The sequence below is a fragment of the Natator depressus genome, chromosome 10 (genome assembly GCF_965152275.1).
Source record: "Natator depressus isolate rNatDep1 chromosome 10, rNatDep2.hap1, whole genome shotgun sequence".
Lineage (NCBI taxonomy): Eukaryota > Metazoa > Chordata > Testudines > Cheloniidae > Natator > Natator depressus.
Window position 1 is genome coordinate 50,743,603 of NC_134243.1, and position 14,872 is coordinate 50,758,474.

At 45.4% G+C, this 14,872-nt stretch overlaps 1 protein-coding gene across 7 annotated transcripts in view; it reads left to right on the forward strand.

Annotated features, from left to right (window-relative positions):
- The window catches only part of HERC1 (HECT and RLD domain containing E3 ubiquitin protein ligase family member 1), a 213,003-nt gene that overhangs the window by 162,389 nt on the left and 35,742 nt on the right, over positions 1 to 14,872 (forward strand). For 5 of the 7 annotated variants that reach the window (XM_074966104.1, XM_074966100.1, XM_074966105.1 and 2 more), the window contains exons 51-55: positions 63 to 322; positions 1,296 to 1,423; positions 3,760 to 3,887; positions 4,906 to 5,106; positions 11,813 to 11,943. In XM_074966104.1, the coding sequence (XP_074822205.1) occupies positions 63 to 322; positions 1,296 to 1,423; positions 3,760 to 3,887; positions 4,906 to 5,106; positions 11,813 to 11,943 (848 nt within the window). The remainder of the gene's footprint in view (positions 1 to 62; positions 323 to 1,295; positions 1,424 to 3,759; positions 3,888 to 4,905; positions 5,107 to 11,812; positions 11,944 to 14,872) is intronic. The other 2 variants (XM_074966102.1, XM_074966107.1) reach the window with 2 other exon arrangements.

The following is a 14,872-nucleotide window of genomic DNA, read 5'->3' on the forward strand; positions in this document are numbered from 1 at the left end:
TTTATTGGCTTGTTTAATACTATCAATATTCATTTGGGCATCATCTTATTGTTTTGTTTAAGCAGGTTTAATTGCCCATTTGTATGCCCATCCTCCCTGTGATCCTTCTGCTGTAGGCCCTCTGGAGCTGGCTAATGCATTAGCAGCTTGCTGCCTTTCCTCAAGGTTGTCTTCACAACATAGGCAGTGGGCTGCACAGCAGCTTGTGCGAACTCTTGCAGCACATGACCGAGACAACCAATTTAGTCCTCAGACCCTTGCTGATATGGGTGGAGATCTACGAAAATGCTCCTTCATAAAACTGGAGGCTCATCAGAACAGGGTAAGTATTGTTCCTCCCAAAATAGATTTTTTTAATGTATAATTTATTCTTTTATTGACCTTTTTCTTTAGAACACAGAAAAAATGCAAGTAATTAAATAACCATATAAGCAAAGCAACAGACTGCTGGTATTTTATAGAAAAAGTATTTTCCCACAAAAGATAAATAAAATTTTGTAGTGATAAATACTGATTGGGACAACATCTTATGCCATAAAACATTTAACCTGTTGCTGCTGTGCAGCTTACTTTTATCAAAGATTTTGGCCTTCTGCTACTAATTCTGTTGTTGTAGCTACAAATCTTTTAAAATTAAGATTTAACATTGCTTAATCCCTCTTTTTACACAAGAAATGAGTGGGAGGAGGATCACAGTAAGTTATATCCCGAAAAATGACAAATTAAATGAGCTGGGAGTGGGGTGGGGAATGAGGGTAACTACATTTCAAATTCCTTATTCTAGTGTCAGCTTCAATAATTAAGGCACTGATCTGGCAAAAATGGCTTTGCATGAGCAGCATCTTGTTGACATCACTATCTGCCAACATAGAGGCAGTTGCAGAAATGAGACCTTTTGCATCTGTCAGATTCATTAAACTGATTTAAAAAAATAAACACACAAAGTCAACTGAATTATTACAAGTCTTTTCTTATACATTTGTTTTAAAAGTACACATGTATTAATTTGTTTTGCCATAATAGATAATCTGTCTCGTTTACTATTCTGTTTGACAGTGGCCTATGGAAGATGATTCATGTGCAGTACCGCTAATAATGCTCCTAACTATGCAATACTGTACGATGAAAGGAAATTTCTTCTTGGGCACTGTTGGATTCTGTTTAGTATAATTAATTTAAATAATACAGCTAATGCTTTGTCCAAATCAGGCAAACTTAATGAGTTGCATGAGATGAATATGTCTACCCTTAAATTTTAAACTCTGGTTTTACACTTGTTAATTTAATTTCTGCAGGTGATGACATGTGTTTGGTGCAATAAAAAGGGACTTTTGGCAACTAGTGGGAATGATGGGACTATAAGAGTGTGGAATGTAACAAAGAAGCAATATTCATTGCAGCAAACATGTGTATTCAACAAATTGTAAGTTGTTTATTTATGGAAGTCAGTTATTAATTGATCCACAATGGCAATCATGTGGGGATTCCCATGGGCACAGGAAACTGCCTGAGCGTAGGATGCTCTTATTCTTCTTTGGGATGTTTACTGTATTTAAAATAACAAAAATGATTAAAAGTAAATGATTTAAAACTGAAAAGAGAACCTAAAATTGAAGGTGGAGGTAGTAATCCAGGTAAGGGGATTAAATTTTTTTTTCTTGACCTGAAAATGTGTTTTATGTATTATTTTATAATAAATTTACCAAAGAACAAAGATTAGTGAGCAAAATATAAGCTTAAAGAGGGACTTCATACTGAGGGTAGCTTACAAATATATTGACTTAAATGTACTTTTGAATGAATTTAATTGTTTTCCAACTGCTGTGTGACCTTGAGCAAGTCCCTGGACTTCTTAAATGCTTATTCTTCCTTATCTGTAAAGTTGGGGTATATCAAATTATATTTGCCTGCTTCATAGGGATGTTAAGAAGCCTAACGAAGGGCCTGATTCCCATTCACTCAGTGGGAGTCTTTCCTTTGATTTCAAAGTGCATTAGATATGGCCCAAAAATATGTTTATACTGTACTAAGTATTAAGGTAATTTTGGGGTTAATTGTGGGAATAGAATTCAGGACACATGGGCTTGCATTCCACTGCTTATTTCTCTAGGCCATTTGGCCTTGCAGGAAGTGGTACTCCCTTCTCCTTATGGCATTTACGTATTTTAGGTACCTGTATGTGCTGATTGCAAGTTTCTTGAAGTATGTATTTGTTTTGGGCTTTAGCAGACTTGCATTAGAGCTGTCTCCTGAGGAGTTTTTTACACACACACACACGCTTTTGTGCAGTTCAGAAATTTCATCTCTCTAGCATGGACTTCTTAAGCTCTGTAAAAGATGGCTTGCAGAATTAAGAATTTTGCAGAGCTCATAATACACACACGAACTGTTTTTCAAAAACTAAATAATTCACCAAGCAACTCCAAAACTGGTAAATGAAACCAGTTCCAGACAAAGCCGATTAAAACAAACTGGATGTTTCTTGGCCAAGTTTTTTGGCATTGTGATGAGCCAAAAAAAATGAAGTGTCTACAATTGCCAATTCCAGCCAAGGAGTGATTAATAGAAGTTAGTGGGGAGGGTCAGTGATGGTTTAAGCCATCATTTCACTGTCTTATCTTGGTGTCGTTGTGCTACTGAGCTGTTCCTTCAGCATAAATTAGAACAGCCTGAGGAGTACTGCAATTTACACTGGCTGCCCGTGGCCCCAACAAGCTGATATGATATCTGAGGGGTGGGGATACCATGATTGCACACCCTGCACTTGTCACAGAGAATTGGAGGTCATAAGAGCTGCTATAGCAGCTCTGCACTCTAAAGAATCCTGTTAAGCTAAGGTGATCATAGAATCATAGGACTAGAAGAGACCTTGAGAGTTAATCTAGTCCAGTCCCCTGCACTCATGGCAGGACTAAGTATTATCTAGACCATCCCTGACAGGTGTTTGGAGATTTTTAAGAGCAGGTTAGACAATGATGGAGATTCCACAACCTCCCTGGGCAATTTATTCCATTGCTTAACTACCCTGACAGGAAGTTTTTCCTAATGTCCAACCTAAATTGCCATTGCTGCAATTTAAGCCCATTGCTTCTTGTCCTGTCCTCATAGGTTAAGGAGAACAATTTTCCTTCCTTCTCCTTTTAAGAACCTTTTATGTACTTGAAAACTGTTACGTTTCCTGTGTCTTCTCTTCTCCATACTAAACAAACCCAATTTTTTCAATCTTCTCTCATAGGTCATGTTTTCTAGACCTTTAATCGGTGATCCTACTGTGGTTGGCTAAACTGGCTTTAAAATAGCTTTACTCTAGTTGAGCCGTGCGAAGCTGCCCCAGTGTGGGGTAGAATTGGGGCCAGAAATCGAGGAGAGAGTACCTCTTCTGACTTTTTTGTTCTTAGACCTCTTAACTTCCCTGTTCGGTTTTCCTGAGACTTCCCAGAAAACTCTACTTTGGCATAAGATAAAGTTTGTGATGTTTCAGGCAGGCTGGTTTAGTTTGACAATGTCAGAGGTAGTCAGAATTAGGACTATTATAGAAAGCTAGCTGCAACATTTAACTACAGAGTGAGTCTGTCTAATAACTTTACCAGGGGATGAAGTGGAATGAAAAATTGAGGGGAAAAAATGCTTTGGTTCTATATCTGCAGTAACAGCAAGGGGAGTACAGAAAATGACTCAGATCTTTAATAGATTAAACTTTTTCTCATTTTTTCCACTTGGAAATGCCTACTTTAAGTGCACTGTTTTATTTTATTGTAGAGAAGGTGATTCAGAAGAAAGTCTGGGGTCACCCAGTGACCCTAGCTTGTCTCTCATCTGCTGGAGCATCAGTGGCAAGTATCTGGCTGGAGCTTTGGAAAAAACGGTGAACATATGGCAAGTCAATGGTATGATGCACGTGTTTTTTTTTGTTTTTGTTTTTTTTTTAATAGTTTAACCTGTGTCTATGATAGGTATTTAAAAACTCCTGAGAAATGGCACTTTTGTATTGGTAGGTGTTTTTGCAGATTTAATTGCCAATTAATATGCCTACTGTCCTTCATTAGGTGCTCTGAACCCAGCTAATTCACTAGCACCTTAATGCCTTTTTTTCAACATTTGTTACAACATAGGCATTGGAAACTCAGTAGTTAACATGAATCCTTCTAGCCTATCATTGAACCAGAAAAGAGTCATTGAAATTTGTGCTGGGCTTTAGACTTGCCTACTACAGTAGCAATCATTGCCTATAAATACTATTCTTTTTATAGGGTGTAAAATATATTTGACATTTAAACAAGGTATCTCTAAAAGTTCGTATAAATAGTTCTTTAGAAAGCAGTTCAAAAAGGTTCCAACATTTTCCTTCCATGGGTGCACCAGAATGCTCAAAATGGTACGTTTGAGACTAACTCTGAAAGGAGAAGAGCATTAATCCTTTAGACAGCTGTAAGATCTCTATCTAACTCCTTATGTTTGCAAAAATCACTAGTTACAGTTTTTGACAATCTTGGATGTTTCCATAGAGAACTGTTCCTATGTGCTTGACACACGCTTGGTTCAGTGTGTTGTTTCATTTATATGGTTACTGGCACTTCATCATTGTCTGAATGCTGCAGTCTTTCATAAAATTTCACTTCCTTCTTCTGTGAATTACTTTTTCTGGAGTAATTTGTTTGAAGATTAGTTCTATATGTGATGCTGTTAGAGACATTATATTGATTTTTTTTTTTTCATGGCAAGTTAGTAACCAGTTACTTTGTAATCACATACCATATGTCAGCTTAAAGGATTTTAAGGATCATCAGTAGTATATGTCCCAGTTGTATACATAGTTTTTCAACGTTGTCCTCTGAAAGGTACTCTTTGATCTTTTAACGTGAAGTAAAATGAAGTACTATAGTAACAGATTTTTGTGGGTTTTAGGAGGAAAAGGATTATTAGACATTCAGCCACACTGGGTATCTGCTCTAGCTTGGCCAGAAGAAGGGCCAGCTGCAACATGGACAGGAGACGCTCCAGAAGTATTATTAGTAGGTCGTATGGATGGATCTCTTGGTCTTATTGAAGTTGTAGATGTTTCAACCATGCATCGATTAGAACTGGAGCATTGCTACAGAAAGGATGGTAGGTGACTGTGCTGATATTTCTAAAGAAAACTTGTAAGTTACATACTTAAAATTTTTTGCCATCTGTATTGAAAATGCGGAGTGTACTTCAGTTTTATGAAGAACTGTCCACACAGATTCCAGTACTAGTACACCTATGCCCCATAAACACAAGATTGGATTCTTTTTGGCCAACAGTGTCTGTTAGAGCTGTGTCTGCACCCTGGATTCTCTTGCCTCATCCCCAGCTCCCCACCCCACAGGCATAAAAAGTGTAGCAGGCTCAGCTTTCCCTCAGTTTCTTCTTATTGTCCGCGGCATCAAGTTGGTACCCCTTTAGTGTCCACTTTGGTCAGGCAATACCAACCAAAGATTTTCTAAATGGGTATCTAATTATATTAAATACAACACCCATAGAGATTAGAGCCCATTCCACCAGGTCTCAGAATGGTGTATGCCATACTATCTTGTGTATGATGTTGGACAGTACTTCATAATGCACTACCTTACCATGAGGGAAGAGACTTCTTCCTGACCTCAGCTGGTGACCAGTTAATGCCCTAAAGCATGATGCTTGATGTTATTGATGTACATGGAGCAGGGATTCCTGATTTCTCTTCCGAACTCTGACACTGACTCTGTGTGATGTCTGGCAAGTCACTTAACCTCTGCATGCCTCAGTTTATCTCTGTTAAATGGGGATTTTAATACACATCACACAGGAAATTGTGTGGCTTAATCAATTAACATATAAAGTGCTAGAATATCCTTCCATATAGGGTGCAGCATTAAAGTCCAAAATCTAACGTTGCCCAGCATCCCTGTCAGAAATGTGCAGGGCAACTACATGGGGATTAGTCCACCTTTCATCCAGCATTATTCGTCAGTTGAGGCCTCAAGATCTGATGCCCTCTTGGGCAGTGATATTCTGCAGTCATTATTTAAATAGGACTCCTAACATCCACCTTCTGATGTGGTCAGAGCTTGCAGGTCATTAGAAGTGAAATCCATGTGGACAATCATTTAGAGAAAAAACAGCAACTGTCATTTTTCAAGATGTGCTGTCCACGTATATTCTATGCCTCACGCTCCTTCCCTGCTACTCTGGAGTCTAAGGCCATCTGGACCCCATATTGGCAAAGGAACTGAGGGACAGTTGGCCCATTCTGTTCTTTATGCCTTCGAGTGGGAGGGCATGAGGGCATCCAGAGTGCAGGCACAGCACCAGTGCACACTACTGGTCAAAAGAATATCATCTTGTGTGCATGGGATGCATGCATACTAGAAGTGGAACCTATGTGGACTACACATCTTGAAGATCTGCAGTTGCTGTAGAATAGGTAACCATTTTCATTCTTTTAATGCCTAAACTTCCAACAGGGATTTTATTACAACTACAAATGGTGCTTCTTCAAAGGGGCATTTAAAAAAACAATGCAGTTGTTATTGTTAAATTGCTATGCGAGCAATGTAGGATTCAAGACTCCCTTGCCTAACCGTTACAGGTTGGATGTGTGAAGAAAGATATATGTATCCTCTTTGATCTTATCTACATTAGCGATTTTTTTGTGGGGGGAGGAACAATCTTACTGTAACTGGTGCACCTCCATTTGTGACTGTGAAATCGTAAGAGACTTCCAAAAAGGAAACACAGACTTTGTGAAAAAAGCATAGAAGTAATCAGGGCTCAAACAGGAAAGCTATTTGCCTCCCTCTTTAAGATAGACTGTTAGCAAATGCATGAATTTAAAAAAAAAAAAAAAAGAGGAGGCAAAATCATATGAAGAGTGCCTTGAATAAAAGGCATGCAGTGGTTCATGGTTTCTAGCCGTAAGTACTGTGGCATGGTTTGCAACTGAAATTCTTTGGTCATTAACTTATTCAAAGTAGAAAAGGACTGTCTATTTTGAATCCCACTTAAAATGTAGAAGAAGGAAAAAAAGAAGTGGCAATACTATATTAAATAAAACTTGAAGAGTAGCTGGGTAAATATGTACGTTATGCTCATCCTATTGAAATGTATATTTAGAATTGCATTTATCTCTAAACTACTACAAAAAGCTTTTACGGTACTGTCTCCTATAAAATAGGTCTGTTGATAGAAATGTATAACTACAGTGGTACTTAGATATTTAAGGTGATAGGCATAGAATAAAAAACATAAAGTAAACAGCTATATTAACATTCATTAAGCTGTAATTTTGTCATGTCATTTTTGTTTTCTGAAAGTAATTACAATACAAAAACTTCTTCGAGTGCTTGCTCCTGTCGATTCCATTCTAGGTGTGTGCGCGCCCACGTGCGCGATTGTCAAAGATTTTTGCCTTAGCGGTATCCATAGGGTCGGCTTTGGCTCCCCATGGAGTTCCATGCTCATGTGTCGGTATATCAGGCACCACTGGCCTTACGTCCTCTCAGTTCCTTCTTACTGCTCGTGGTGGTTAGAGCGCTTTTCCTCGCATAGCAAAGTCTAGCTGTTTCGTACATTCTGACTTTGAGCCTTAGGGCCTTGTAAATAGTTTGTTTACAGTAGTTAGTGTTAAGTGTAGTTAGAAGTTAGAGTCCCATCAGGGACTTTGCCCAAAGTGGGGCATGCCCCAGTCTCCCGAGTTTAAGCCCTACTCGGACTGCAACAGGCCTATGCCTGTTATTGACCAACATAGCAGCTGCCTCAAGGGCTTGGGGGAATCGCATGTGAAGGACAAGTGTTGTATCTGTAAAAACTTTTGACCCAGGACCCAGAAAGAGTGCGCTATCTGTTTGAGGGCTCTCCTCAGGGAGGCTGTTCTCCCGACTGGCTTCCAAGACATCCTGGCTGGACTCTACCCCTGGTACCTTGGCCTCTGTGCATAGTGCACGCCCGGCACCAGGCTTTGCCCAGCACCGCTCTCCATCGCCAGTGCCCAAAAAGAAGACCCAGAAATATGGCTCCCCAGCATTGGGCAGGAAAGGACATGGACTATCAGGCAAAGGACCCAGTTCGGGCTGCTCATCCACACTGGAGCCACATGGACATGCCTCCCTGTTCGGGCTCTTAGCCCCCCCCCAAAGGATCCACCACTGACTCCTGGGAGCGGTAGGGGACCCAGACTTGTGGCGGGCCCAGCCAGTATGAAATGCAGGGCCACTGGTTGCGGGATGATCTGGCCCTGTATATCAATGTCGGGGAGCTCAGAGCGGATCGCCTGACCTGCCAGGCTTTCTTGCCCTACCTGAAGGGCAAGGTGGTGCAGGTCTTGACATACAATACTGCTGCAATGTATTACATCAACAGGCAGGGCGGAGCCAGGTTGTTGGCCCTTTGCCAAGAACTTCTCCACCTTTTGGACTTTTGTGTGTGGCATGCTGTTCATCTGGTAGCCACACACCTGCCTGGGACCAGGAACGTATTAGCAGATCACCTCAGCAGGACCTTCTCATCTGGCCACAAGGGTTGCTCCATCTAGAGCAGAGGTTGGCTTTTAGAAGTGGTGTGCCGAGTCTTCATTTATTCACTTTAATTTAAGGTTTCGCATGCCAATAATACATTTTAACATCTTTTAGAGGGTCTCTCTCTATAAGTCTATATATTATGTAACTAAACTATTGTCATATGTAAACAAGGTTTTCAAAATGCTTAAGAAGCGTCATTTAAAATGAAATTAAAACACCGCCGGCCCGCTCAGCCCGTTTCCAGCCTGGGGTTCCGTTCACCTAGGCCGGCAGCGGGTTGAGCTGGGCCTGCGGCCAGGACCCCGTCTGGCAAGGGGCAGGCAGCCAGAACCCCAGACTGGCAGTGGGCTGAGCGAGGCCGTCGGCTGGGACTCCAGACCGGCAGTGGGCTGAGCAGCTCAGCCCACTACCACTCAGCCTGCTGTCGGTCTGGGGTTCTGTCCGCCGGCTCCTGCCAGCCAGGGTCCTGGCTGCCAGCCCCGCTCAGCCTGCTGCCGGTGTGGGATCCCGGCCCTGCCCACATAGAGTGGGTACCTACCTTCTCTCCGATTCTAGCCATTCTCTTCCTCTCTCTGCACTGAGATGAGGGTGGGAGTGTGCTGACAACAGGGCTGGGGGTGAAGGAGCAGGCTGGGGTGCAGGGTCTGACCAAGAGCTAGAATGAGGGAGTGGGCTCAGGGTTGGGGCAGGAGGTTTGGGTGTGGAGCGCTTACCTGGGCAGCTCCATTTGGTGCGAGGGGTGAAGGTGGGAATGCGGGGGGGGTGCAGGAGCTCCCGTTTGGTGCTCAGGGTGGGAGTGGGGATGTGGGGGGTGCAAGAGTCAGGACATAGGGTGTGGGTGTGTGTGAGGAGGGTGCAGGAGTCAGGGCAGAAGGCTGGGGGGGCTCGGTATGTGTGGGGGGTGCCGGAGTCAGGGCTGGGGTTGTGCGGGGGGTGCAGGGGTCAGGGCACAGGGCTGCAGGGGTCAGGGCAGGGGGCTGAGTGTGTGTGAGGAGGGGTCAGGGCAGAGGGCTGGGGGTGTGGGCTGGGGTCGTGGGGGTTCTCCCATCCCCCTGCCCTGAGCGGCTCACGGCAGGGGGCTGGAGGGGATATGCCCTGATTCCACCCCCCTTCCCCAAGGTCCCCGGAGCAGAGAGAGGCGCTGCGGCTCCTCTTTTACCCCTCCCACTCCGTAGCAAGGGCCGTCAGCTGATCGGCTGCAGGGAGGGAGAGGAGGAGGGGCAGGAAGCGTGGGGGGAGGGGGAAGCTTGCATGCCCTGCACGGAGAGCGCGGGGGGGTGGAAAAGAGTGGGCCAGGCAAGGCAGGATTTTTAGTGGCACGCGGCTGTCTGCCTGGGTCCGGCAGGCAGCAGCGTGCCATTAAAAATTGGCTCACGTGCCATAGGTTGCCAACCCCTGATCTAGAGGCAGTCAGTACAATCTTCCAAAGGTGGGGAACTCCCCCGGTGGACCTGTTTGTGTCCAGGCAGAACAGGAAATGCCATGTGTTCTGTTTGTTCCAGGGGATGGACCGGGGCTCCATGTCAATGTGTTTCTCCTCCCGTGGTCGGGGGCGCTAATGTATGCCTTCCCACCAGTGCCATAGATTCACAGAGTCCTCGTGAAGCTCAAACAGGACAGGATGAAGATTATCCTAATACCCCCTGCATGACCTCGCCAGTACTGGTTCAGCATGCTGCTGGACCTTTCAGTAGCCGCCTCGCTGCAGCTACCCCTCTGGCTGGATCTGCTGTCCCAGAACAATGGCAGTCTTCTGCACCCAAACCTGTCGGCACCGACACTCGACTGCATGGCTAATCGCGGACGAACGGGAATGTTTGGCCCGGGTTCAGCAGGTCTTGTTGGGTAGCAGAAAACCCTCCACCAGAGCAACTTACTTGGCCAAGTGGAAAAGGTTCAGGTGCTGGGCCTCAGAACGGCGTATCTGAGCCTCACAGGCCTCTGTGCAGGAGATCCTGGATTATCTTCTGCACCTCAAACTCCAAGGTTTGTCCGCATCCTTGATCATGGTCCACCTGGCCACTATTTCGGCTTTCCACCCTCCGTTGTAAGACAGGTGTGTCTTTGTTCACAACATGATGGCCCAGTTTTTGAAAGGTCCGGAGCGTTTCTACCTGCATGTCCGGGATCCCTTCCCTCCCTCGGACCTGAATCTCATGTTGTCGAGGCTCAAGTGGGCCTCCCTTCAAGCCTCTGGCTTCCTGCTCTCTCCTGCTTCTGTCCTGGAAGGTTTTGTTCCTGGTTGCAGTAACGTCAACGTGGAGGGTGTCTGAGATAAGGGCGTTTACTTCAGAACCGCCCTATGCGGTATTCTACAAGGATAAGGTCCAGCTGCGTCCGGACCCAGCGTGTCTGCCCAAGGTAGTTTCCCAGTTTCAGACTGGCTGGGACATATACTTACCTGTCTTCTTTCCAAAGCCTCATATGTCAGATGAGGAACGCAGGCTGCATGCCCTGGACGTTAGGAGGGCACTGGCTTTCTACATAGATAGAACAAAGCCATCCTGTAAATCAACACAGTTGTTTATTATGGTGGCAGACAGAATGAGATGTCGCCCAGTGTCTGCTCAAAGGATTTCGCCGTGGATCACTGCCTGCATCCGCTACTGCTGTGAGCTGGCAACAGTGCATCTGCCGGCTATCGTGACGGCTCACTCGACTAGGGCACAAGTGTCATCAGCAGCCTTCCTGGCGCAGGCACCAATCCAAGCGATCTGTAGGGCCGCTACCTGGTCATCTGTCCACATGCTCGCGTCTCATTATGCACTTACCCAGCAGGCTCGAGATGACGCTGGTTTTGGCAGAGCAGTGCTTCAAGCTGCATAACTGTGAACTCCGAACCCACCTCCAAGGATATTTGAGTCACCTACAATGGAATCGACATGAGCAAGCACTCAAAGAAGAAAAAACGGTTACCTACCTTTTTGTAACTGTTGTTCTTCAAGATGTGTTGCTCATGTCCATTCCATTACCCCGCCCTTCTGCCCCTCTGTCGGAGTTGCCGGCAAGAAGGAACTGAGAGGGCATCGGGTCGGTGGCACCTGATATACCATACATGAGTGCGGCACTCAAGGATGTGCCACAGTTGACCCTACAGATACCGCTAAGGCAAAAATCTCCGACAACCACGCACATGGGCGCGCACCTAGAATGGAATGGACATGAGCAACACATCTCAAAGAACAACAGTTACGAAAAGGTAAGTAACGTCTTTCTCTGAGCTAAATGCAATGGGAATTGAACAGTATAGCTTGTAATTTAATATATTTTATTTGTGCTTATTGTTCCAATAGTGTCTGTCACATGCCTTGCCTGGTTCAGTGAAGACAGACCATTTGCAGTTGGCTATTCAGATGGAAAATTGCTGATAGGTACGAAGGAGCCGCTTGAAAAAGGAGGAATTGTTCTAGTTGATGCACATAAGGTAGAGTTTTAATTTTCTTGAAAACTAATTCATACTCTCCTAGTTTCCCAAAGAGAATTCAGGATTTAAACTATAGTCTTCATTTCAAAATTGTGTATAAAAATGACTTAAAAGATAATAGCCCATTTTTTAAAGAAAGCCACCTGTTCCCGATGATAGACATCCAGTCTGATATACATTTTAAACTGAAGTAAATTTAGAGGCCAAAATAAGTTAAGGTAATTTGCAGGCGCGCGCACACACACACGTGTGCAACAAGAGTTCTTCCAGTAGGGTTCTTCAAATGTATGTTGTTTATACTATAACTGAAATGCATTTCAAGATTTGCTGTGCACTTCTGATCTAAAAAAAGATGTAGTTTCTATGAACAATTTGACAAATTAAAAGTAATTTTAGATACTAGCCTGTTAAATTTTCTTACTTAAAATGTGTCATTTATTTTATAGATAGGGTTTTTTTGCCCAAACTAAAAAAAGTTATTATGAAATGTAAAAGATGTTTCTCAAAATACGCTGGCATTGCACCTTATGTCCCTGTTCTGGCCAATATATGGCAGTCCAGTTTATTATTATTTATTAATCCATAAATAATTTGCAAAGAGACTTCCCCCACAGTGAAAGGCTGATGTAAGCAGACCCAGTGTTGTTCCACTCACAAGTCCCATTGTATGGAGCGTGCCAAGCACAGGAATAGGCAAGTTGGAAACAGGAAGGGAAATAATCTGCAGTGCAACCCATAAAATAGCCTGCGAATGGCTGCCATAAATTACAGATTACTGGGCTGTTCTAACGTATGCCAGGATCCATTTTGGCTCTGACAGCAGGCTGGAATCCAAGAATGAAAAGGTGGCATAAATTCACCTTTGCTCCATCTTCTGGGATGCACCTTTTGTGCTGCATCTTTCAGGAAGCACAGTGCAGAATCTGGCCCATTATCTACAGATTCAGGTAAGGACTTTAAGTGTCACTGGAGTACTTTCATATTACAACTTCATAACTAAAAAGTTGCGTAAAGCCTCGCAGGATACTTTGAAAAACATTTTGTAGAAAAAGAATTCTGCTTATTGTGTACTTTCTGTGAATCTTTCCCCATATTCTTTATTATTAGTAATGATCCTGTTTTCATGAAACTTTTTTTCTTCGAGTGCTTGTTCATGTCAATTCCAGTCAGGTGTGTGCGCGCGCATGTGCACAGTAGCCGGAAGATTTTTCCCCTAGCAGCATCTGGGGGGTCGGCCCGGGCGCCCCCTGGAGTCGCGCCCATTAAAGTGCCCTGCCGCCCCCTCAGTTCCTTCTTACTGCCAGTGACGGTAGCTGGAACTTCCCCTTGCTCTTGCATCGGCAAGCAGCTTAGCAGTACTTTTGGTTTTCGCTGTAGATAGTTAGTTCTAGTTGGTTAGTATAGTGTAGTTAGTTCACTTAAAATTTTCAGTTACGGGGAGTGTCATCCCCCATCCTCCCCATTTTTCTCTCCCCCCTTATTTGTCACTGGGGCATGCCGCGATCCCCAGGCTTCAAGACTTGCCAGGACTGCGCGAAGCGCATGCCTAAAAGTGACCCCTCACACTTCCTGTTTACGGTGTCTGGGCGAGGATCACCAAAAAGACTACTGCAAGATCTGTCAGGAATTCCGACTGAAAACTCTTAAAGAGAAGGAGCAGTGGCTTAAAATCCTCCTCATGGAGGCAGCTCTCCAACTTCAGTCGGACCCGGTGCCAGAGATCCCGCTCCCAGTATGTCATCTTCGGTGCGGAGCACTCCGGTGCTGTCTTCAGTCAAAGAGAGACACCGACAAGGAGGCTCAGCGCTGTCATGGAGCCTTTCGGGGGCACTCCAGCCTTCGGCACTGGTCCCAATCACCAGTGCAGAAGAAGAGGATGGAAAGAGGCCGATCTCCCTTGGCAAAATCTAGGGACCAGCCATCAGTGGCACCTCAGTTGGGCCTTGACTCCGAGGCTCAGAGTGGAGCTACGTGAATTCCTGCCCAAGTGAGGCAGTCGAGTCTAGGCCCACCACGCTCGCCAAACCTCTTGGAGCACCTGCCACTCCTGTCCACCCCAGAGGCTTTTGAGGCAGCGCAGGACCTGCTGAGACTCACGGCGCCGTTCTCGTCCCCGAGGCAGAAAGATGTGCCAGCACTGTAGGCTTCATCCCAGCACCCCATTCAGTCAAAGGGAAAGTCGGCGATGATGTCACGCCAATCCCCATCACCTCGGCACCCCCTCGACACCAGCGCCTCCATCCAGGGAGCGCAGTCGGTCCCCAAGGTCCCAACACTACGTCGAGATGTGCAGCGCCACCCTGGTCCTCCTATTCTGAAACATCAGAGTCGGAGTCAAACTCGTACCTTTCTGACTATAGCAGGAGCAGAGGGTCCCACCCAATGCAGTGGCCCTCACAATGGCAGAACCCGGCTCAGTGGCCTTTTGGACTCTGGGGGCTTTCCATCAAGGCCAGGGTCAGAGCCAAGGATCCCGCTCGGGAGCTGCATCAGTGGCATCCGCAACGGTTGTTCCGCCACGACCAGCGACTGAGCCATTATCTCCAGTGTCAATGCTGGCGGCCGTGTCACTGTTACCAACAACAACAATGCCCTTGACAACGCCTTCAGCACCGGAGTGCTGATGCTGTGGCGCCAGCTGCACCTTCGGCACTGACGATGGCACCGACATCGTTGTCTAAGCCGGCTGCGACAGCATCCATGAAGATCCCAGAGTAGATGCTACACCAGGTGTCTGTACCAGCAACGGCGTGGGACCCAGCATCGGCACCAATACCCATGCCCTTCGTGGGACTGGGCCAACCGACCACAGTCCCCTTGGGGTCACAAGATCCCTCAGGTGGGGATGGTAGAGAGTCTCTAGTGGCCACCGCCTCCTCCTCCTCTTCACCAGATGAGGCGCTGGCGGGCACTTCCATAGCCCCAGCTC